We start from the raw sequence: 26,308 nt of genomic DNA, 5'->3' as shown, positions 1-26,308 counted from the left end.
CAGCCTTCACAAAAGTAACGCATGCACAATGCCTTAAAATGCTGCTTAGGCAGGTAGGGGACAGAGCTACTTTGTGCACAAGCAGACACACAGATAAGTCATGATGGACTTCTATTTGCTGTAACAGTTCGTTTCTCTTATGGTTTCTCCCTATTTTTTCCTAAATGAGGTCATGAGCAGGAACCTGTTCTACAATTCACAAGATGCAGGTGGCATGGTGATTCCACAGAAGCATAAAACAACAAACAATTACACACATTTGTTTCTCTGCCATGGAGGAGCATGTACATTGCTTCTATTGCTTTAATACTGACTTTGAGCTTTTGATATTTTCTATCCGCTTGACCGAACCCTGAAACCCTTTTCCAAAGGGAACCCTCTGTCCAAAAATGCAAAACTTTTAATATTTTGTTTTCAATAATCAAATCTTTCTTATAAACATTACACATTTTCATATATCAAATATGTAACTATGCAAACAAGTGAGAGGTTCAAGTGAGAAAACAAGTGAGAGTAGTTGTTGCATTGCATGTTAAAATGAAGTGCAGTTAACATCTTCATTGCTCTATGTATTTTTCAATATACAGCCATACATGGTACATTAATATATTGCAGTATATTGAAAAATAGAAGCTCTAGTTTCCCATATATGGAAATGTATTATTTAATATATTGCATTATATTTTCCAGTATATTGTATATTCCAGTATAAAATCATATTTTTGTTTTGCAAGGGTTTAGAGAGTGTGGCATATTTGTGTGGCAAACTGCAAATCACAATTCATTTATGTTTTGAATGTTTATTGAAGTGTTTTCTTTCTGGTACTACTGGCTCATACGCAGTGCAGCTGATTTCAGGTTTTACTATTCTTGTGATACATTTGGTCTCCACAGAGTAGGCAAAACATAACCCTCACAACAGACACACACACACACAGGAACAAGAAACTTCATGCATATTCTGTTAACAAGCATCTACAAAGTTATCTGTGGTCAGCACCCGTACTAACAGACAAAGAGAACAACAAATCCTAAATGAAGCACTTCCTTATTTTCCTGTGGGGTACACTACTACACACAGGATCAAAAAGACCAGTCCTACAAAGCCAAGTAAAATCACTTCCTGCCAGACCATGCCTGTCTGTGCTTAGGGCTGGTTTGTGCGGATGTCGAGTGAGTGTGTCTGTGCGGAGGATGTGGGAGAGTGCGAGTCTATGTGCTTGTAGAGGGGGAGCTAAAAGAATGGTGAACAGAGCTCAACCACATTCATAATGCAATGCCCATATATGTGCAGGTGTTTGCGAAACAGGAAGTTAGAGATGCCTTTAATGGGAAGTGCCTATAATAAAGCAGTCATGAGGCAATGTAGGCCAAACCTGTAATTTCTCACTTTGACATTTTTCACATAGTATCAGCATTTATTTTCATATTTTCCGTTTTTATTTAAATTTTAGCTTAATTTTTAATCATTATGTTTGTGTTTTAGTCATTTTATTTGATTTTAATAGCAGATTTATTTCAATTAATGAAATAAATTTTTAATAGATCTAATTTTAGTTAAAAATAACAATGTTCACGTCTTGCTAGAGGGCATTTTGTTCGTTCCTAGAAGACAAAAAAAAATAACCTTTTCCGCACAAATGCATTGCGAACCATGCATTCTGCTTAAAAACAGCTGTAGGATACCATTCCTTACAGGTCTCTTATGCATACAAGGATTCTGCTATAGCTTACAAGACAGTTGATGAATTATCATTCACAAAATCGTTTTCAGAAAGCTCTGATGCTGACGCAAGTTGACATTTTTTTGTTATACCTGCTTGAATATTGTTAATAACATTGCTCCCTTGAAGATTAAGCATTCTACTAAAAAAAATTTCAGAAAGCTGTTGAGTCTGCTAAATCTATATTTCTTTCAGAGATTTTCACGCTAAATCACCATAGACCAAGAGTTCTATTTTCAACTATAGATGCTGTTTTAAACCCTGCTGTTTTCTCTGATGTATCTGATATCTTAACTGAAAACTTTTGGTCATTTTTTGTTGAAAAGACAACAAAGTCAAGAACACAATCACTGGTGACTCCTTATGCCTTTTCCAAAATAACTAGGTGCTCTTCTACCTAGAGCACTTCTGATTTAATTTCTCTCCAGACCTGAAAAGACATTATTGATCACCTGAAACATACTTCTTGTCTGTATGAAAGTACTCCTCCACACTTATTTAAGCAAATCATTGCTATTAATTTTTTATTAAAGTGTTTGAGTACTGGTACAGTCCCTGACTGCCTAAAACATGCTTCAGTTACACCTTTTCTGAAGAAACCACATCACACATTTTAGAAAAGGTTGTACTTGCTCAACTACAATCTTCTCTGAATTTAAATTGTTTTAATGATACTTTCCAGTCAGGTTTTAGAAAATTACACAGCACTGAATCTGCTCTATTGACTTTATGCTGGCTTCAGATAATGGGAGTGCTGTTGCTCCGGTTCTTTTAGATCTCAGCTCAGCTTTCAATATGGTCGTTCATACAATTCTTATTTCCCTAATGGAAAATCTTGCAGGCATTCAGGGCACCATTCTAAATTGGTTCAGGTTTTTTTTTACAAACAGAAAGTTCTCTGTATGTTTCGGAAACCATACCTCCTCAGCAGCACATCTCTCCTGTGGTGTTCCACAGGGTTCTATTCTTGCTCCAACATCATTCTTGCTCAAACATTACTCTCTTTATACTTGCTGCCATTGGGTTCCATCTTTTTCAAATATGGAGTATCATTTCACTTATGATAAGTTATCGTACGTTGATGACACCCAATTGTACCTCCCATTTAAACATAATGACTCAAGCTCCATAGAGGTCCTTCTAGCATGTGTAAAGGAGTTGAGATTTTGGCTCAGGTTCACATTCACATCCGCTGTGCTCATTAGATATAGCATATCATTAATGCAAGCCCACCAGCCAAGAGATCACACGGTTATGAGCTCGTCAATCCACACAAAAGAAAGACTGAAACTAAAACCTGCTGCTCTTGTTGTCCTGCAAGAGAAAGGAATTTTTCCCACACTTCCTCCAGCAGGGGTGAAAACAACCTTTCTCAGCCAAGAGACCCTCTTCTCTAAAGCAGCTCAATATGACACTGCATCACAGATTGTATTACACTTCATGCATTCCAGCCCGCTCTCTGTTTAAACATTTAACAAATACACTTTTATTCATGTGAGTTACGGCTGTGTTCTGAGTAACTAAGCACACCTGACCTGCATTCACTGCTATGCTCAAGTATGTTATTACAACACTAGGCTAGTTTTGACAGTGAAACTTCAGAATTTCACAAAGACTGGCTTTTTTTTTTAAGAAGTGGACACCACAAAAGGGCCTTGGATCTATTTCTCTCTGTGAGAAGTGGAGGAGAAAAGCTGAAGGAATAATTGTGACATAATCAGAACAACATGTAAACAGATTCGATTAGATTAGATAAAGAATTATAATGCTGGACCTGGTGCACAGCAATTCTTCTAAAAGAAGAATCCAGTCTACTTTGTTGATGGAAACTTAGTGTTCTATGTTGAGGGACTATAAAACTCTTCTATAGTTCTGTGGCTCCCTCTAGTGGAGAAAGTGGCTTCACAAGACTTTGGCCCACCGGAATCCATTAATCAGTGCAATTAAATTATTTTAACCACCACTTGTAGCTCTAGACATCTAAAAGTAATCATAAGCGATGAGAAACTGTCTCCCAGAGCCTAGAATGTTGGAGGGCCATTTAAGGTTGTTCATGAGAGGAATCTCCTAACTTTTTGGAAATCAATTCCTAAAAAAAGATATAGTTTACTTAAATCATTTTATTTTATATTTTATATTGTTCTCAAGACAAAATAAGTGATTCAATTCTAGTAATTAACATTTTTCTATCTGCTTTCAAACTAATGTTTGATGCATAAACCTGAAAAAAGGAATTATTTAAATGTAAATTGTATAGTGCTTTTCACAATCTATTAATCATTCAAAAAAAAAATGTTTTCCTCATGATTCATCTTTCTTTACCAAACTTCATAACACATTTTCTCATTGTTAACTTTTTTTAGACTATGTTTCTATATGATAGCCGAACCATTGGGCTTGGATGATACAATTTAGTCCCAGAATGTTTTTAGTGATGGTCCAGCAAAACATTAAAGCAACACTAAAAATTCCAGTCACAAATATAAGCATTTCCGTATATGGCACTTGCCACTTTTTCTTTCGTCCACAGTTTGAAAGAGGTTGATAATATTACTACATCAGTGCGTAACCGCATGCATTGCTTTCTTTACCCCACTAGGGGTCAGTGTTCCCCAGCGGGAGGAAAAGGGTTAATAACAACAGATAAGTGGTTTTAACGGTCAAAATCATTCAAATTAATTTTAATGGTACACACTAACATTAAAAAAATTTAGATTAAGTTTGATTTCATTTAGCAAGGATGTATTAAAATGATCAATATGGTCAGTGAAGACATTTATAATGTTACAAAAGATTTCTATTTCAAAGAAATACTGCTCTTTTGAATTTTATTTATCATCAAAGAATCTTGAAAAATATGTATTGCAATTAGTTTTATAAGCTGTATAACTGTTTTCAATATTGATGATATTAAGAAATGTTTCATGAGCACCAAATCAGCATATTTTAATGTAAAAATGTTACCGACCCCAAATTTGAACAGTAGTATGTGATTAACCATTAATATTATTATGAAACCTGAGCTCAATGAAGGACTGAAGATGGATGCCTCTGAATGTTTACTAGAACAAACAGACATAGACACGGAGAATTCACATCTTTAGGCTTGGGCAACTGTTTTGTGCTGGTGATAAAAGCTCCATCTGTGCTGAGTTTTAGCAACTTTTAACATACCATTTGGATTGTGAATGTAATTTCTAACAACAAAAATATTCCAGGAGGATATAACACTCAGAAATAGAAGGAAACGCTTATTTTCTGGATCCAGTTGGTTATCAGATTGGACATTATCAGGAAGGGGATCTGACCACATTCTAGTGAAACCAGTTTAACCCCTAAGGCTCGCCATTTGTCAACAAACAGATGCAGGTCGATATGAACTATAGAAGCGTGACAAAACCTGAGAAACACATTCTTGGAAAATCCCTCTGGTCTTTATTTCCTCTAATGTTTCTATGAAGACTTCCTTACTTGTTTATATTTGGCATGATTTCAATCGCCATGAAATTCAGCGATGGCCAAAGTCTCATGAAATTTTCGGCCTCTCTACATCTCTTCTGGAAATCAAGTCTATTTCATCCTTAAAACGCCATATTGTAACTTGTAAACATGACTTTGTTTCTAGACAAACTGATATATAAAAAGAAAAATCCTCAGCCCATATGTGTGTGAGTGCTTATGACCAGCCATTCATATTAAAGCTTGCCAAATTTAGAAAGGGTTTTCCATTTTACATTTATTACCGTCTCTTTTGAGCAGCTGGAGGGGTTAATTTAGCCATTGCCTGGCAACAGGCATCAGCTTCCCAGATGCATCCTCAGTGATACAAATACATACATTATTCACATTTATAAAAAAACATTTTTTTTTAATTTTTATGATATATATATATATATATATATATATTATATATATATATATATATATATATATATATATATATATTTTTTTTTTTTTTTTTTTTTTTTTACTTTAATCTCCCAAAAATTTCAAAATGAATTTCAATTTAATGTTTTCAATTCATTATACATTTTTGAATAATTAATAGATCTGGCCCAAAAAAAACTGCGTCACTGACCCAGTTAAAAAACGACATCTTTGCAGAAAATCTCTGTAATCCATTCACGGTCAAGACTGGCACAGTAAGACGCAACAAGCTTGTAATAGACAAGTCTGAATGCTGGCAGTAAACAGACTAGCTGTAGCAAGTACTACAACAGCAACATTAAACTGAATGTCAACTTTAAACATTGTAGGTTTCTAGATTGCTACACAACAAAGCAGGAAACCCGTGATGGAGACAGGAGGTGCGGGACAGAACACTCTCCAGATGAAAAGGCTTAATAAAACAAGAACTCATAAAGTAGAGGCAAAGTCCAAATACTATGTCTCACTGCTGATTTACTGCGAGTATAAATCTCGATCATACTTTTTTGTCAGCTTAAAATCCATTCAAATCCATTCCGGGTTCATTTTCCCTCTATGTGTTTACAATTGGTGTAATCTAGCTGTTCCAACACAACACCGTGACAGAAGATAAGGCCTTGTGGACGGTGAGAACAGTCCCGAGGTTATTCACAGTCACGCTTACACAAAACAACAATTCAGATTCTGCAGTCGTCTCGAGGGAAACCACGGCTTGTCGGAATCGCCCCGTCAATCACACAGAAGTATAAAATGGAGTCAATATCTGTTTCTTAAAAGCATAATGACAAACTCTCATTCTCCCACACCACAGCACCTTCAATCATCTAATAGATCATATTTGGCTCAGAGACAAAAGATGCTTGTCTACACCCAAACATCATAGTGTCTACTGTTTTGGTTTAGGTGCTGATCCTATTTTGTTTCTTTATAACCTACTGTGTTGTACAGTTACTAGGCAACCACTTACTTCCCTAGCCAGTGAGTTTGTACAGGGTTCTCCTTTTTCTTCCTTTCCATGTAGGCAATAACATGACCACGGCATTCATGTGCCGGCACCTAATTAACCAGCTCTTGCCGAGTGACCCTGTGCATCATTACATGAGTGATTTCTGTAAATAAGCTTCCCATAAGAAACTGGAAAGTCATCTTAAATGACATGAACATCTGGTACATCAGGTTGTGACCTCAATAAATAGTGCATTTACCTTGTTTCAATCTACCATGCCTTGGAAGTGAAAGGTACATGTAGTTAAGACATCTGGGGTTGATTAGGTAATTAGCATTTGTACACAACTGGCCTAACAACAGAGAAATGACTTAAAATAGCTAACCAAAGTGCAACACTCATGAAGTTATTTGTGATTTTTAATCTTACTAAACTGTATATGACATTCAAGCCTCATGTTTAACAAAAGCTGCTGTTATGGTGCATGCATCCAGAAAGCCTGGAGTTTCAGTCGTTCTGTTCCCGAAACCAGACAGTAATCTCGAAAAACAGGATCAGAATCTGTACCTCTGACCGCATGAACAACAACACCTAAAAATGTTAAATGATTGTCCAAAAGCAAAGGTCTCCACATTTGCACAAAAGAAAGGGATAGTAAAATACAGACGGGTGTATTTAGAAAGTTGAGTAACTGATTTAAATCGTTCTATATGACATTGACCTTCATCCATTTTCACACTTCCATGATTTGTTTCTCCATTAAATACAAGGATTTGGAGTTACCTTAATTTACATAGTTACATTAACCTATAACTAAATGAACTTTATTAAACACAAAAATATAAAAGTTTCAACACTTTTTGCATCTACAGAAAATGTCAATACTAATGACTAGTAATTCAAATTAATCTTCTACCATGATATTTAGTGTTTCAACCTAACCTGATACAAAAGCATGTGCTTTCTCTCTCTCTGTGTCTGTGTGTGTGTGTGTGTGTGTGTGTATGTGTGCTCGTATGTTTTACGATGTTTTATGTTGCGCTATGATAAAATGCATTTTAAGAAATTTATTCCAAAATTAATAGGTACATAAGTGAGCAGGCCAACTCATGAGATCATTTTGTTTGAATGACATAGAGAAAGTACCCGCCTTTGATCATTTTAAGTAATCTCTGTCATGAGGTTAAGGACCAATACAATTAGCAATACAATGAAGTCCAGTTGGATAAATATGGCGGCAAGGCAGGAAAGCTGCTTTTAGAAAATGCTTTGACATTAAGCCGAAAATTGCTACAGGGAGTTGGAGCTTTTAAATAGGTGTGATACTAAGTGCTTTGAGGGCGACTCAAACAGACTGAGTATAGCAAAGCCTTCTAGAGGATTACTGAAATGAAGTGAGTCAATGAGTGAGGTAAAGTACTCTCTAATGGTTAGACTAATGAGTTCTGCCTTGAATCCCCTGAGCCAGTGTGGCACCAGAACGCTGAAGAGAGGCGTAGTTGGGAACAGATCACATGGGGTTGGCTGGGGTTGTGCTCAATTCCACTGAGACAGATAAGCTTTTAATTAAGCTTTCAATCAGAATTGTTTGGTGGGTGAAGAATCACACCCAAGCCCACTTGAAAATGTGCCTGGGGTACAAGCAATGTTATGCGGCTTAGGAAAAAAAAGTATAACATGATAAAAATAATAAAAGCAAAAATGTTTCTCCAAATATACTTGGGCACCCATTAATATACCTGGGTGGCCCGGCTAAGTTAAGTCTACGAGTGGGAAGAACTGAACTATATATATATATATATATATATATATATATATATATATATATATATATATATATATATATATATATATATATATATATATATATATATATATATATATATATTAGGGATGGGATGGTATGAAAATTTAATATCACGATTATAGTGACTAAAATTATCACGATTATCAATATTATCACGGTTTTGTTGAAACGAGATAAAAGTGTTCAAAAATAGTTGATGCTCACACTGAAAACATTTCAGCAAGTTTTATATTTAATAATCAACAAACAACTAATAAAACAAGCAACTCTATGCACTTAATTTAAAGAAAGATTAAATTCTGTGGCATTTTCTTTCCTTACAATGAAAAGTGTAGAAGCATAGAAAAGCATAGAAAAGTCACTGACTTTCGCCATTCCTTCTCGAAAAAAAACAAAAAAACATTGTGCGCTGCGCTTGCGTCAGACTGTTGCTGGCTGGACATGATTTAATAGCAAGTTATTAAAACCGCGATAATCAAACACGGTTTTAATGATAATTCATTTTTAAACGATATTACTAACCTTCAGCACATTTTATCACGGTTATCGATAAAACCGGTTATCGTCCCATCCCTAATATATATATAAAGCATGATTGCAAATGTGATATTGATTTTACACAACATTGATTTTTAAACAAGAAGTTAATAATGTGAGTGTCAGACACATTTTGAATATAGTATTCTCATTGTTTGTTTTTGCTTTGTTTCGCCAATAGAAATTGCCACAGCAACGCTGTTGCACACCTGCGGGCAACACACAGTGGTGTTTCATTATTAAATAAATACACATTTTTTAACAAATCGGTGAGTCAATAATTCAGTGACCCCAATATTAATGTCAATATTCATTTTAAACAAATCAATGCCATAAATCATTAATGCAATTGCACATGAAAATCTTCAGGTGTCAGCAGTCCACAACAGGCAGGAACCAGCCAATGTACTATACCAGCAAAAATATCTTTATATTTTTTTGTAAATAGGACTATTCGCACTTCATGCATTTCCTTTGGTCAAATTCTCTTCATGGAATCTTTAATGTTGATGTGTGTAATATACTGCATGGCCCCTCATCTGACATTGTTTGGGTAAACAGGCAGCGCTGCCTCAAACTCATGCCATTGGCTGACACTTCATACTTCATGTTTTTAAAGTGCCACAAAGCCACAGTGTTTACATTCATCAGTATGTCAACCACTGAATGGATTACTTAAAATAATATAGTAATAGTTATAAAATGACTCACTTGACCTTTGAATGTCAATGAATTCAAAACAAAGGAACAAATCAGCCGTAACACACCACTACAAATCAATCTATGGAAAAAGTAATAACTCTGGAGTTGCTGTGATCAACAGAGCAAGGCTGCTTAATGATGAGAATACCAGCTGTTTAGAGATCAGACCAAGTTGTAGAGGGTATGTTTATAAAAGAGAAAGAAGCCATGTGTCACCACCACACATTTATTGCCATTTATTGGTTAATCATATATTGATAAAAAGGAAGGCTATGTAAATATATGGTGAAACTGAGATTCTGTGCCAACAGGCTAAAATAAGCAATAAACTTTAACTCACAGCTGTCCTTCGGAGACTGATTCTGCCCATACCAATGTTCATGCTAACATATCAGAAAGGTTGCTTCATGTAAGCAGTTCTGAGTGGAATTTTAGTAAGGAAGCATTGAAAGGACAGACATGTAGAAGACATCAGGAATCACATATTATAACTAAATAAATAAAGTCTGATGACAAGGAATTAAATAGTTTTACAAGCTTGAGGTTTGAAGGTTTTATTGTCAGATAGACAGATGAAGATGGGAGAACAAATAAAATCTCACACAGACCATATTAAATCACTCACCTATATGAAACCACAACAAAACAGTTTAGTTCGAACTCAGTGACCTCATAAGATCACTAAGAAACCACATCAGATCACAAGTTTCTCTGCATTGTTAGCATGCTTCTAATTGTTAACATTTTTAACAAGTGTTGTCAGGCAGTGCTAGCATTTTACTTGGAGCTATTAGCATGATTTAACATTTTGCTATTCATAGGTTACATGTTTTAAGCTTGTTTCGCGTGATGCTAGAACATTAATAGCATGTTTTAACATGTTGTTAATGTGTTTCCATATTGGCAAAATGATTAACATTTTAGTACACTGTCAGCATGTTGTTAGCATGTTTTCAAACATTGTTATTACTGCTGCGTCGCACACTATCCATCCGAAATAGTAATCTAATTAATTAATGTGTCTCATAGTAATTTGAAATGATTATCCCAAAGGAACCTGGGTGGTTATTTTTGGTTTGGCTTATACTGCCCACAATCCACTGCATGCCAGACAAGAAATCGATTAGAACTACAAACACAAATAAAAAGTGTTTCAAAAACAGCAAGCATGGCGGATATGCGAGTCCGAGAAATGGGTTTGAGCAATAATCAACATCTAACCTGGGGAAAAAATATTTATTTATCTGCCGTATATTTCATCTGTAACAACTGTTGCAGTAACTGTGTGTTGTGTTTTACAGTTTATAATGTTGTTGATTCATATTTTTACTGTGAGAAAGATACTTACAAAAGAACTTTGATTTCAAACTCTGAATTTAATTTATTTTAACTGAAAAAATCAAGTAAGCAGTCAGTAATAAAATAAATGACAAGCAATGGCACAAATAAAAATAACAAGATAGAACTAAAGTTAGCTGTGTTTGTCAGGTAGGTATAACAGTAATATTCACGTACAGAAATGCCTTCAGAAACTGAATAAGCTGTTTAACTTTAAAATAACACTGGTTAATCTTCAATGTATAAATAAGCAGCAGGTTTATTTAGGTTGCTGTCTCTTTAAGACCACATGCACGGATCTAGCTGTTATACAAGTGTTGTTTCTCAACTGTTTAGTATAAATCGACTGTTTACATGAATAATCATCAAGACAGGCATTTTGACATAATTTTGTATCTATCTGGCTGTTTACATTCAATAAGGCGCAACACTACTTCATTCTGTAGTCTCGTGCTCTCAGATGCGCCCTATGAGCGCGCACTTTGGGTGTGAGCTCACAGAAAGAGGTCTAACAGAGTTGTAGAGTAAGTATTGAATTGAGCACTTGAGTGTTTAAAATTGTAAGACTCAGAAGCACATGCAAACGATACACTCCGTCATCTGTCCCGAGTGTCTACTACACTGAAACTTTTGTGGGAATTTTCCACGTTACAAGCACATAAACTGTGGGAATCAGTAGAATTATGTGTAATCCCCGTAATCCCATGCCGAAATTCAAGCCCTGTAAATGTATTGATATTTGGTGGATTTTGAATATTGGCCGAATTAGTTAGTTAATCTTTAAGAATATGAATTACAGATCAATCAGATTACATAAAGTGGGAAAGCCAAAGGCAAACATTGCAAATTGTCTGGTTCTTAAACTAGACCAAACTGGTAAATCCACATTCATTGGTTAACTCCCGCCATTCCTCACATGACTTTGTAGTATTCGAACTGTTATTATAATTATCTAAACTAATGTACAATATAATATTATTATTCTAATATTCGTGGTGCTCTTTGAGTCTTTACCAAGAAGGTCTTTGATGTCTGGAGAAAGGTATCTGTTAAAATAGCTTTTCAAACTGAGTACAACTGTGACCAGGCAAATCTTGACCCCTTGTACAACCAGGCAACGTTGACTCTTAACACACACAACACACCACCAAGATGTAAAATTTGTGATTTGTAAAACTGCATTTTTCCATCTCAAAATATATATCTAAATTACGGCCTATGCTCTCAATGTCAAATGCAGAAATGTTAATCCATGCATTTATGACCTCAAGGTTAGATTATTGTAATGCTTTATTGGGTGGTTGTTCTGCACGCTTAGTAAACAAACTACAGCTAGTCCAAAATGCAGCAGCAAGAGTTCTTACTAGAACCAGGAAGTATGACCATATTAGCCCGGTCCTGTCAACACTGCACTGGCTCCATATCAAGCATCGCATAGATTTTAAAATATTGCTTATTACTTATAAAGCCCTGAATGGTTTAGCACCTCAGTATTTGAATGAGCTCCTTTTACATTATAATCCTCTACGTCCGCTACGTTCTCAAAACTCAGGCAATTTGATAATACCTACAATATCAAAATCAACTGCAGGCGGCAGATCCTTTTCCTATTTGGCGCCCAAACTCTGGAATAACCTACCTAACATTGTTCGGGAGGCAGACACACTCTTGCAGTTTAAATCTAGATTAAAGACCCATCTCTTTAACCTGGCATACACATAACATACTAACATGCTTTTATTATCCAAATCCGTTAAAGGATTTTTAGGCTGCATTAATTAGGTAAACCGGAACCGGAAACACTTCCCATAACAACCTATGTACTTGCTACATCATTAGAAGAATGGCATCTACGCTAATATTTGTCTGTTTCTCTCTTGTTCCGAGGTCACCGTGGCCACCAGATCCAGTCTGTGTCCAGATCAGAGGGTCACTGCAGTCACCCGGATCCAGTACGTATCCAGACCAGATGCTGGATCAGCACCTAGAAAGGACCTCTACATCCCTGAAAGACAGCGGAGACCAGGACAACTAGAACCCCAGATACAGATCCCCTGTAAAGACCTTGTCTAAGATGACCACCAGGACAAGACCACAGAAAACATATGATTCTTCTGCACAATCTGACTTTGCTGCAGCCTGGAATTGACCTGCTGGTTTCGTCTGGTCAGAGGAGAACTGGCCCCCCAACTGAGCCTGGTTTCTCCCAAGGTTTTTTTCTCCATTCTGTCACCGATGGAGTTTCGGTTCCTTGCCGCTGTCGCCTCTGGCTTGCTTAGTTGGGGACACTTCATCTACAGCGATATCGTTGACTTGATTGCAAATAAATGCACAGACACTATTTAACTGAACAGAGATGACATAACTGAATCCAATGATGAACTGCCTTTAACTATCATTTTTGCATTATTGACACTGTTTTCCTAATGAATGTTGTTCAGTTGCTTTGACGCAATGTATTTTGTTTAAAGCGCTATATAAATAAAGGTGACATTGACATTGACATGTGTCAATGGTATGAGTTTGGGGCGGAACTATATGTTTGTCCCATCAACGAGAGATTGGTGGAGTGTTCAGGAAACATGTTTGAGCCAATTATTTTCTAAATTCTTTATTGAAACTAGGGCTGCTTGATTATGGCGGAAATCATAATCATGATTATTTTTGATCAATATTGTAATCACGATTATTTAACACAATTATGAGTGGGCCACATGACCAAAACTTTATATGAGTGATTTAAAGATAGCCATATATATACAGAATATAATAAATATATATTTTCTGTAAATAAGGTTGCTATGGCATTTACATTCTAGAGACCAGCAAAATTTCACAATTCTCTATATAACACTAAAATATAGGCTAGCTAATATTAGAAAAAAAAGGTCTTCAAAAATTATTGCAAATAATTAAACGGTTAGTAATAAAAAAGGAAAGGACAAATAAAATAGAAAAAAGGATACAAATAAAACAAACAGTGCAAGTCTAAAGTATTTAGCTAACAGCCTACTACAGAAATTTAATAACTGAAAGTAAAATAAAACAGCATAGTCTTCAATGTAAGAATGAAACTTCATTTGTTTCTTATTAAAGCTACAAAAGTCCTTCAGTCAAGAAGAGTGTGTGATTTTGTCTTTGTCTTTTGTTGTTTGATCAATATTAAAGGGATAGTTCACCCAAAAATCTAAATTATGTCATTAATAACTCACCCTCATGTCGTTCCAAACCCGTAAGACCTCCATTTATCTTTGGAACGCAGTTTAAGATATTTTAGATTTAGTCCGAGAGCTCTCAGTCCCTCCATTGAAGTTGTGTGTACGGTTTACTGTCCATGTCCAGAAAGGTAAGAAAAACATCATCAAAGTAGTCCATGTGACATCAGAGGGTCAGTAAGAATTTTTTGAAGCATCGAAAATACATTTTGGTCCAAAAATTACGACTTTATTCAGCATTGTGTTCTCTTCCATGTCGGTTGTGAGAGAGTTCAAAACAAAGCAGTTTGTGATATCCAGTTCGCGAACGAATCATTCGATGTAACCGGATCTTTTTGAACCAGTTCACCAAATCGAACTGAATCGTTTTAAACGGTTCACGTCTCCAATACGCATTAATCCACAAATGACTTAAGCTGTTAACTTTTTTAATGTGGCTGACACTCCCTTTGAGTTAAAACAAACCAATATCCCGGAGTAATTAATGTACTCAAATAGTACACTGACTGAAATGCTGTGAAGAGAGAACTGAAGACGAGACAAGCCAGATAACGAACAAAAGACTGACTCATTCTCGATTCAAGAATCGTTTCTGTCTGACGTGTCCGATTCGAGAACCGAGGAGCTGATGATACTGCGCATGTGTGATTCAGCGTGAAGCAGACCGAAACACAGAGCATCTGAACCGAACTGATTCTTTTAAAGATTGATTCTGAACTGATTCTGTGCTAATGTTATGAGCCCAGGTAAACCGAAGGCTTGCAATCATCACCAATGACGCCATTACGTTGAGCGCAAAAGAACCGGTGAACTGTTTTCTTCAACCGGTTTATTAAATCGAACTGTCCGAAAGAACTACTGGTGATCCGAAAACCGATGCAACCGGTTCTCAGACTGACGGCTGAAGGTCTGGAATCCATGGCAGCATTCATTAACCAAGGCCCGCCCATGAGGCCATTTGACCGACATGTCAAACAATCAATCACAGTTCGTTTCTTTTAGCATCATGTTTTGCAGCGTGGAATTTCCGCTACAATCTCTTGGACATATTTTAAAGATTCTATGCCACAAACTCTAAATATTTCACATACTTTTAAAACTCCAATGTTTAGTTGATCCTGATAAGTTTCCACTTTTGTGTCCCATATGCATCAGACATTCAGCCAACGGTCCTTGAGCATGACGAATGAGGCTGAGAGTAGAATCCAATTTACTGTTACACACGTTTTCATTCCAACTGTTTCCGTTCATATATTACATAACCAACAAGGGTATACATGAATAATATTCAAGCGCCGCGTTTTGACACATTTTTGCATGTATTTGAGCGTTTAGGCACGTACCTAAGGATAAACGTTCACTTTACTTGACCGTGTTCTGTTCTGTCTCCGAGCACATAAATTCCTCCTGAGGAACAGTGCAAGTTCTATTTCATGCTTTTAAAAACATGAAAACTTTGACTTTGGAGGCCGTATTTCAATTAATTGCAAAGCCATTGGAACCCAATTGGAACCACTAATGGAACACTTCTTTAAAGTAAAAATAGTTCACCACAAAATGAAAAGTTTGCATTTTACTCAATCTCATATTGTTCCAAATCTGTATTTTACAAAAATCAATGTTGTCTTGGACCCTAGTGACTTGTTTGTGGTATGGACAAAAAAACAAATCTTAATATATTTGTGTTCCAACAGAAGATAGGAAGTAAAAAGGTTTTGAAAAACATAAGGGTAAAAAAATAATGTACAGTAAAAATTGGGGTGAACTACACCTGTTTATTTTCATGAGCTATAAATCCAATTACAAAGGCCAATAAATGAATTAAGCACGGAAGGGTAAAGATTTAAGACCCCTCTGCTGACAAGACACCACAGGATCAACAGCCTAGAAACATTCACGCAACCATCACACGGTTTCAAATGGTATGAAAATACAACATTATATTAATATATTATAGCAAACTTTAAACAAATAAATAAAATATGCCACTGAAAGAACAGACTCAGATTTCTACACTTTTTTTTTTTCGTTTTATGCGAATACCCAGAATACCTATTCAAGTCTAAACTGAAATGTACTGTCTGCATTTTACAGATCAATGTGCAAAGTCCTTTACAGTACGTTTACATATCTGGTTCAAGTCAGTCATAATGAATGAGCGTGTTCTGGCTTTCTTCCAGATGACATAAACTGTGTTGTTGAACTTCCTGTGGTAAGTCACATCTTGTTGTAGTTATTGCAGAACACTGATGATCAATAACTCATCATTATTTCCAAAGCATAAAGAACAGCATAAGAGTAGAAGATCCCATACAGGAATAATGTCTTCATATTACCAGATATAATCTGTCTAAAGGTGACAGTTATATCTCAGCTGATCTTAAACCATTCAAGCTGGAAACACATTAATGGCAAATAAACAAATGTACAGCAAATCTTAACAGCCATTGTAATAATTTTCTGATGGTTGAACATGAGCTCCTTGTTACAGCAGCAACCAAACAAGAGACAGATAATATTGACTAAAGCCTGATCAAAACAATATCGTACACAAACAAGTCTTCGTGCAACACTGTTAATAAACATTTAACGTTAACGTTACACGATTAACGTTATTTAACGTTACCTCTGCACAGAATATCACTGAATGAGAGTGATGAAGTGCACATATAAACGCCTTTAAACATACTGTAAACATGCAGTCAGTTTGACACTTACCGTATCTCGGCTCAGTCGGTTTAGTGGAGAGGAAAAAACGGGAATGGAAGGACAACCTTGGTGTGATACTGCCAAAACAGTCCGACCTGTCGATGGCAGTATATAAAATAACGTTATATGAAGTTCGCCTGTAACAACCGTCACCTCATAAACATGTTATTCTTGACTTGAATGCTCTGCAGAATTCTCTATGTTTATTTAACACGGCCAAACTCAGAAACCGATCGACCTTTCACTTCTGTACGCGAAAATAAGGCGGAACGGTGGGAACGCTGGAAGGACTGGAGCGCAACAGTTTGTCTACACGTCCACAGCGGGCAGAGACAAAGCTTATGAATATTAATTAGGTCATTTTGACGTTGCCTGGTAACTTTCCGGTAGCGTCCAGTCACGTAACCTGATAAATTATTCAGCAAAACGCACTGGGCTATTGGGAGAACGTCAGTTTGCGTCATAAATGTTAATGTTTCAAAACCTTTGCCATAGTAAGTATTTCGTATCCATTAGGGCTACAGGAGCGCCATCTGTCGACGCACAATAATATAAACACCACCCTGTTCAAAGACACTATTTCCACTTTCATTTTCTGAATTAGTTATCTGTTATGCCATTTAAAATATTTCTGGCAATTACCATCAAGAACACTTTGTTTATAACATTTGTAATCGATTTTTATTTTCAAATCTTTCATTAAAAAACAACAACAGAACACGGGCTGTCTATAAAACTGGGTGACTTTATTGCTTGGAGAATACAGCTTACAGCTTTTGTAAAGGCATGTGAATACACTTCTCAACTACACCTTACCAGTCATCACAAGATACAAGAATTAACCACACATTCACATCTGCACTTTTACACATTGCACCTGGAAAAAACCCTGCTATCAAAACATAGTACTAAGTGAGATTCGCAGAGCATTTAGTGCTGTATGCAGCAAAGTGTTCACGTCATACAGAGAGCGAATACCATGAGCAGATTTCCAAAGCATATCTGGTGACTGAATTTTTCATAGTTTTTTCTATCTTTGGTACAATGACACAGATTATTATACTGCACATGTAAATCTTTTCCTCGGAATACTGTTCTGAACACAGGGCAGCTAAAAGCCTATCTACACAATATTTATTATCTTTACTTGAACTAAAATGAACCAAAAAGCATCATCGTAAAATACAAAACACATTCTCATATCTCACTCAGCAGAACAAAGAGAAACACCGAAGTGGGGATGAACGGCTGTAAAAATCGCTTTCCAAAAAATGCGTTTCTTTAAGCTATTTTACAAATACAAGTATAAGAGAAATACGCAATTGCCTAAAACAGGACGCGATTCAAAACACCGGCTCCTGAATTTAGCCAAATGACATTAACATGATGCACCTCATGTCACAGCACGTGTCTTAACGTTCACATAAGGTGTAACTAATGGCAACTGGCTTCAAATAAATCCGAAACAAATGAGAAAAAAAAGAGGGATTTTTGAAAGCTAATGATTCTTGTTAACAAGTAAATCAAGGCAAACATAGCAACAGATCACAGGAGAACACCCATGATTGCTCCTAAACAGTCAGTATGAATTTATACTGCTGATCTGGGATTTAAAAGTTTATGTAGAAGAAAACACTGCAGAGGTCCCTCTGTGCAAAGGTTACAGAGGACAGAGAGTGTGATCGAAGCCGTACATGTCTGTAAATATATATATACATTTGTCAGTCCATCTGTGTGCTTGAAAAGCCTGCCAGGAGTCACATGTCATCCTCTTCATCTTCATCCTGGGAAGATCCGGCCTGCTGAGCAGCGCTGGCTGAAGCGGCCGCTAGCTGTGCCTGCTGGGCGGCCTGCTGCATCTGTAACCACTCCTGCTGAGCCAGCTCGGCCTGCTGCTGCCGTGCCTGCGAGACAGCAGAACTGATCAGAAGAGCCACTTCAAAGCACAGCGTTCAGGTTGTTACACAATACAAGGCACAAGAGCGCAAAGCTGATTTCAGCTGTTTCGTGAATAGTTCAACATGCTTTTAAAGCATCCCTTCAGGGATTTTTACCTTGGCAAATAACTCCTGCTGTTGACGGAGAAGTTCTTCCTCAGGGATGCCAAGGTTCTCTAGTCGAGAGCTGGCTTTCCTCCGTTTAAGTGCTACTGTTTTACACTCTTGCAGAACATCTTTTACTTCTGCGATATATGACCCAAAACCTAGACTTTCAAGCGCTGAGGAGAGAAAAAAAAAAACGTTCATTGTTACGACGTTACGTATCTGTTGGAAATGAAATGTACAACCAGTGAATAAGAAATCATTATCATCATCTTCATACTGTAAACCTTTATCGTGACTGTTACACATTCGCATCTATCTTCTGTGTACAACCCGAATTCCGGAAAAGTTGGGACGTTTTTTTAATTTTAATAAAATGAAAACTAAAGAAATTTCAAATCACATGAGCCAATATTTTATTCACAATAGAACATAGATAACGTAGCAAATGTTTAAACTGAGAAATTTTACACTTTTATCCACTTAATTAGCTCATTTAAAATTTAATGCCTGCTACAGGTCTCAAAAAAGTTGGCACGGGGGCAACAAATGGCTAAAAAAGCAAGCAGTTTTGAAAAGATTCAGCTGGGAGAACATCTAGTGATTAATTAAGTTAATTGATATCAGGTCTGTAACATGATTAGCTATAAAAGCTTTGTCTTAGAGAAGCAGAGTCTCTCAGAAGTAAAGATGGGCAGAGGCTCTCCAATCTGTGAAAGACTGCGTAAAAAAATTGTGGAAAACTTAAATAACAATGTTCCTCAACGTCAAATTGCAAAGGCTTTGCAAATCTCATCATCTACAGTGCATAACATCATCAAAAGATTCAAAGAAACTGTAGAAATCTCTGTGCGTAAGGGACAAGGCCGGAGACCTTTATTGGATGCCCGTGGTCTTCGGGCTCTCAGACGACACTGCATCACTCATCGGCATGATTGTGTCAATGACATTACTAAATGGGCCCAGGAATACTTTCAGAAACCACTGTCGGTAAACACAATCCGCCGTGCCATCAGCAGATGCCAACTAAAGCTCTATCATGCAAAAAGGAAGCCATATGTGAACATGGTCCAGAAGCGCCGTCGTGTCCTGTGGGCCAAGGCTCATTTAAAATGGACTATTTCAAAGTGGAATAGTGTTTTATGGTCAGACGAGTCCAAATTTGACATTCTTGTTGGAAATCACGGACGCCGTGTCCTCCGGGCTAAAGAGGAGGGAGACCTTCCAGCATGTTATTAGCGTTCAGTTCAAAAGCCAGCATCTCTGATGGTATGGGGGTGCATAAGTGCATACGGTATGGGCAGCTTGCATGTTTTGGAAGGCTCTGTGAATGCTGAAAGGTATATAAAGGTTTTAGAGCAACATATGCTTCCCTCCAAACAACGTCTATTTCAGGGAAGGCCTTGTTTATTTCAGCAGGACAATGCAAAACCACATACTGCAGCTATAACAACAGCATGGCTTCGTCGTAGAAGAGTCCGGGTGCTAACCTGGCCTGCCTGCAGTCCAGATCTTTCACCTATAGAGAACATTTGGCGCATCATTAAACGAAAAATACGTCAAAGACGACCACGAACTCTTCAGCAGCTGGAAATCTATATAAGGCAAGAATGGGACCAAATTCCAACAGCAAAACTCCAGCAACTCATAGCCTCAATGCCCAGACGTCTCCAAACTGTTTTGAAAAGAAAAGGAGATGCTACACCATGGTAAACATGCCCCGTCCCAACTATTTTGAGACCTGTAGCAGAAATCAAAATTGAAATGAGCTCATTTTGTGCATAAAATTGTAAACTTTCTCAATTTAAACATTTGCTATGTTATCTATGTTCTATTGTGAATAAAATATTGGCTCATGTGATTTGAAAGTCTTTTAGTTTTCATTTTATTAAAATTTAAAAAACGTCCCAACTTTTCCGGAATTCGGGTTGTAGTTTAAATCCATAATTAATGCTGAAACACTGAATTCATCTTTAGACTAATCTGAATTAATCAGACTGCATTGAATTAACACAATCCAAGACTTTAGCGGTAACCTGTTGTAGGTTCAAACCCATAAAGGGCAATCAGCGCAATCCCCACTATGAATTTGATAAACATATTTAAAGGGATAACTCAAAATGTACATTATCTTGTTTTGTATTCCACAGAAGAATGAAAAGCATACAGGTTTGGAGCAAGTCAAACCATTTTCATTTTTAGGTAAATTCCTCTTTAAACCAATCTAAGCCAGTTTAAGGCGGTCCCCCAGAAAGGCTAAGCTGACCTTCAGCAAGACCGAGCAGCTGAAAAGTGCCCCAAACCTCTTTAAAATCATTCAAACGACTAGCCAGACCAGGGGACAAATGTGGCCAAACTAGTGCAGTCTGAACATAATGGCTATGTTTTTGAAACTGGCCCCAGGCTGGAAGAGCAGATGAGACCAGCAGAACACTTTAGGCTGGTTAAAGATCATGAATTAGAAATGTTAAATGAGCCAATGAGTGAATGGTGACCGAGGCGGACAGTCACTATCACTCAAGCACACATCTCATTTTGTGCTCATCTGAAGCAAGAAATGTGGGGTTTGGAACAACATGAGAGTGAGCAAATGAAAGCACGTTTATTTGAAGTAAACTACCCTTTAACTCAAGTTTACTGCGCAAGCTTTGAATACAACCCTCCATCATTCATCCTTCTGATTAATTAGCAGTTCGTGATCTCAAAGTCATCCAGAAGTGACATCCTCACCGTTTATAACATGTTCTGGGGATATAGTCTTCTTCTCGGATTTATTGCAGATCTCGTTGGCCTCGGATGAGACGAGGTGAATGAACTCTGTGCAGCAGTTCACCACCAGCTCTCTGGCGTCGTTCGCCACTCGCACATTGGGAAGTGTTTCTTTAATCATTTTATTGATCGCCGCCCTCGGGATCGTGAGGTCATCGTCGTTGCCCGATGAAGAGGCCATGAGGGATGTGCTGCCGAGGCGCTTCCAGACGAGGAGGTTCAATGCGTTGTTAATGATAAAACAGTCACAGAGGCGGCTTTGTGTGGAGCTTCAAATGATGCGGTCGGTTTCTTATAGCAGATCACTAAAACACTGTCAGAGAGAATGAATGCATTTGAATATAGTTTGAACTCAAATCCAGGGAAAGAGGATGAGTGTTTGACCAGAGGATGAGAGGAGTCGGTACCTTTCGGTTGATCAGTTTACGCTGACTCTCCACATCCACACATCAGTGCTGCGTCTGCTGCTGTTCCTGTGCACGTCTATAATCATGATTCAGCTCCGATCGTTCATTCTCAAGCTGCCTGGATAAACTAACAGACGCCGCCAGCGTTCGGCCAGAGCCCGAGCGGATTTTTTTTAAGCATGAAGTTCTTAATTCATTGCTTCAGCCACTCCGTTAGCGTTACCCTACAATGCAACACTCCCGGATATCCGGCGATTCTTCTGCTTGTTATTGTATCTGGGGGTTGCTCGACACTGCCGCTTACTGTACGCAAATCGAAATCTTTCAAAACATTAAACATTATATTGTATATACCCCTGACATTTTGTATTCGAAAAGTACAAAACTTAAATTGCAAGCACAAGATTAGGGAAAGTTACGTGGTTACATAGTTGAGGGTCCAAGCAGCCAGTTACTTGAGGCTTGTGTTAATGGTTTTCTTCCTTTTCTTTTTTTTTTCTCTACAGTATATGCATTATGCATGACCTCACCATCATGAGCTGTACTGAAGTGCCAGGGACTGTCCATGATGCATGAATCCTGAGGGAGAGCACTGAGTTGCAGTCTGATCAGGATCAACTTTATTTTTTATTTTATTTTAATTTTTTTGGATCAAAAGGTACCCTAATCCTACAAAGATTTTTAAACAACTACTGACAAATAAATCATTCATGGATGACTGGATTTTATCCATTTTCTGATTTTTTTTCTTTTCTTTTGAAAAACCAATTTTCAAAAATGTATCTATACTTTAAAAATTACATTTCATGACACAATAACAGTAATATTTTGCAAATGATCCGAATAAATGGTGGTTGAACTCAACCAATCAGGATGTTTAGCGCCCAAGTCGCCACCGAAAGTTCCGGAAAAAGTACCACCCAGTCTATGGTACCACCTCGCCAGCAGGGACTTTCTGAGGGGCATTTTTTTTACCCGGAACTTTATTTAGTTCCTGGTTCCTGCGGTGGAAACACACCGAGTACCAGGCCAACGTCCGTAGTTCCTGCGGTGGGAACGCGGCATAAAAAGATCTGAAAATCGGATCATGACATGTACAATTAAGTGCAATGCACTTTTTGATAGAACTGGCCACAAGGTGATGCTATAACAAGTGATTTTAGATGTTTGTGTATCATGCAGAAGCTTTATTCAAAGCATTTCTTTTTTTTTACCCTCCGAATCCTCAAAGGCAACATTAACATTTTACATACATAAAAAAACAAACAAAAAAAACTTACATTTACATTGACTACAATGACTTTCAATACACAAACAAAAAATCCTCAAATCAAGATAAATTTACTTTATAAGAAGCTCTCAATCAGATTGATGTTTTAATCTTAAAGTAATTTAGAGGAAGCTTTTATCCAAAGCGACTTATAAATTAGGACAATAAAAGCAGTTAAAACTTACAAAAGACCAACAATATGCAGGTGCTTCTCAATAAATTAAAAGTTCAATGAAACGTTCAGTAATTTCAGTAATTCAACTCAAATTGTGAAAGTCGTGTATTTAATAAACCACTTCAGTCTGTGTGCACTGAATTTAAGTCTTTGGTTCTTTTAATTGTGATGATTTTTGCTCAAACCAATAAAATAAAAAAATAAAAATAGTGAATTGATGGCCTTCTGGAAGGTAAGTTCATTTACTGTACATGTATTCAATACTTTGTAGGGGCTCCTTTTGCTTTAATTACTTCCTCAGTTTGGCGTGGCATGGAGGTGATCAGTTTGTGGCACTGCTGAGGTGGTATGGAAGCCCAGGTTTCTTTGACAGTGGCCTTCAGCTCATATGCATTGTTTGGTCTCGTTTCTCATTTTCCTCTTGACAATACCCCATAGATTCTCTCTGGGGTTCAGGTCTGATCAGTTTGCTGGCCAGTCGAGCACACCAACACCATGGTCATTTAACTAACTTTTGGTGCTTTTGGCAGTGTGGGCAGGTGCCAAATCCTGCTGGAAAATGAAATCAGCATCTTCATAAAGTTGGTCAGCAGAAGAAAGAATGAAGTGCTCCAAGATTTCCTGGTAAATGGGTGCAGTGACTTTGGTTTTCAAAAAACGCAATTGACATTAAATCATATCACTGCACTTCAAGAAACTTGGGCTATGAGCTTCTCCACCCTTCCTCCAGACTCTAGGACCTTGGTTTCCAAATGAAATACAAAACTTGCTCTCATCTGAAAAAAAGGACTCTGGACCAATGTCTTTAGACCAGTTCTTCTTCTCCTTAGCCCTGGGAAGATGCCTCTGGCGTTGTCTGTGGTACAAGAGTGGCTTAACAAGAGGAATACGACAACTGTAGCCAAATTCCTTGACACATCTGTGTGTGATGGCTCTTGATGGCCCCAGTCTCAGTGCATTCCTTGTGAAGTTCTCTAAAATTCTTGAATCCAGTTTGCTTGACAATCCTCATAAGACTGCGGTTCTCTCAGTAGGTTGTGCATCTTTTTCTTCCACACTTTTTCGTTCCACTCAACTCTCTGCAACATGCTTGGAAACAGCACTCTGTGAACAGCCAGCTTATTGGCAAGGAATTTTTGTGACTTACACTCCTTGTGAAGGGTGTCAATGATTGTCAGAGACCATTTTGAAGGCTCAGGAAACCTTTGCAAGTGTTTTGAGTTGATTAGCTGAGTGGCATGTTACCATATTCTAATTTATTAAGATAGTGAATTGGTGGGTTTTTGTTAAATGTGAGCCAAAATCACCACAATTAAAATAAAAAGACTTAAACTACTTCAGTCTGTGTGCATTGAATTTATAATATACATGAGTTTCACAATTTATTTCAGGAATTCAACTCAAATTAACTTTTCCTCGACATTCTAATTTATTGAGAAGCACCTGTATATATATACACTTATATATATACACACAACATATGTATATATATATATATATATATTCATGTTTTAAATTATTTCAAATATCAGTATTCAACGTTTTATGTTAAAAAAAAAAACATTAGGCCTAAATATGCATCTGTAACTGCAGTTTAAATTCATTCATGTCCCCTCTGAGATATAAAGGCTCCATAAACTGTGTAAATACTTCTAAATGTAATTTCAGATTTATAATCCACAAATGAACTTTGTGAATTCTAAATCTTTTTTTAGAATTTTTTTAATTTTTATTATTTTATTTTTTTATTAAAATAAAATATTTTCATAGGCTACTTAAGTACAATAAATATCACATACTTTAAGATTTTTACTCAAGTAATATTCTAAACTTTAAATTCTACGAAAGTCAATTTTCTGGTTTCTGGCTACTTTTACTCGAGTATGGCATTTAGGTACTTTTTGCACCCCTGCACAGATAACAGCAGAACTATTATGAAAATTTTGCTAACTTTTAGCAAACTCTGTGATTTATACCGAAAGACTGTACAATGTTTTGTATTATGCAGATTTGCTTTATTCATATATAATAAAATGATCTTAAACAGAACTGGAAAAACAGGTCAGTTGTCCTTAGAGGTACTGCAGGAAACAAGTTTATTGTGTCCTATAAATCCTGAACTCACGGTTCATTAACTTGTGTGTGATTATCAGAGCCAACCAGTCAATGTTGACAGATTTAGCAGAAAACTGCATAGTGTATGATGGGCACAGACTATGATGGGCTTCAGACTATGATTCCACCCAGCTGGAGGATATCAAACATGTCTGATATATTTCTTTGAGAACAAACTGTTTGTATTTGTCTAGTATGTTCTATTAATGTGGCACACTTGGAAATCAGGTAATAATGCTCAGTTATGTAATGTATGATGCCCAGTTTTTCTGTGTAATCATTTACAAGCCAACAAGTCTATGATCCCTGGCGTTTTAAAACTCAGACTTAACAGTGAACACAAATACATTCTCAAGAGAGCGTTGAATCCAAAAAGAAACACCATGAAAACAAATGCTAAGAAGCAGCTCACATCGCTACCTACTGACTGTTCAAAGCATATTCTTTTTCTCTTTCCTCTTTCTCAGGAGGCTGCTGTACTTCAGTAATGCAGAATTGATGGTAAATAAAATTAATTATATTATGTGTTGCAAAGATATTACAGCTGTATTATGGCCAGGGGTGTCCCATCCTGCCCCTAAAGGGCTAACCATCCAGCAGAGTTTAGCCAGAGATATTCCTTTAA

The 26,308-nt window shown here is 37.0% G+C and overlaps 2 protein-coding genes across 2 annotated transcripts in view; both read right to left on the bottom strand.

Annotated features, from left to right (window-relative positions):
• Positions 1-17,236, bottom strand: part of LOC132151927 (guanine nucleotide-binding protein G(I)/G(S)/G(O) subunit gamma-12-like) — a 43,422-nt gene extending 26,186 nt beyond the window's left edge. The window contains exon 1 of the mRNA XM_059560482.1: positions 16,915-17,236. The gene's annotated coding sequence lies outside the window, so the exon portion shown is untranslated. The remainder of the gene's footprint in view (positions 1-16,914) is intronic.
• A 394-nt stretch (positions 17,237-17,630) lies between these two features.
• Positions 17,631-22,363, bottom strand: LOC132151926 (protein Dr1). Its single transcript, XM_059560481.1, has 4 exons — positions 22,124-22,363; positions 21,678-22,029; positions 18,960-19,123; positions 17,631-18,809 (listed from the first exon to the last, which is right to left on the bottom strand). Exons 2-4 carry the CDS (start codon positions 21,895-21,897, stop codon positions 18,663-18,665), a joined length of 531 nt encoding a protein of 176 aa, XP_059416464.1. The 5' UTR covers positions 21,898-22,029; positions 22,124-22,363; the 3' UTR covers positions 17,631-18,662.
• Between the last annotated feature and the right edge of the window lie 3,945 nt (positions 22,364-26,308).

This window comes from Carassius carassius, chromosome 10 (genome assembly GCF_963082965.1).
Source record: "Carassius carassius chromosome 10, fCarCar2.1, whole genome shotgun sequence".
NCBI classification, from domain to species: domain Eukaryota; kingdom Metazoa; phylum Chordata; class Actinopteri; order Cypriniformes; family Cyprinidae; genus Carassius; species Carassius carassius.
Note: the sequence above shows the minus strand (reverse complement) of the source record. Positions and strands in the feature narration are given on the sequence as shown.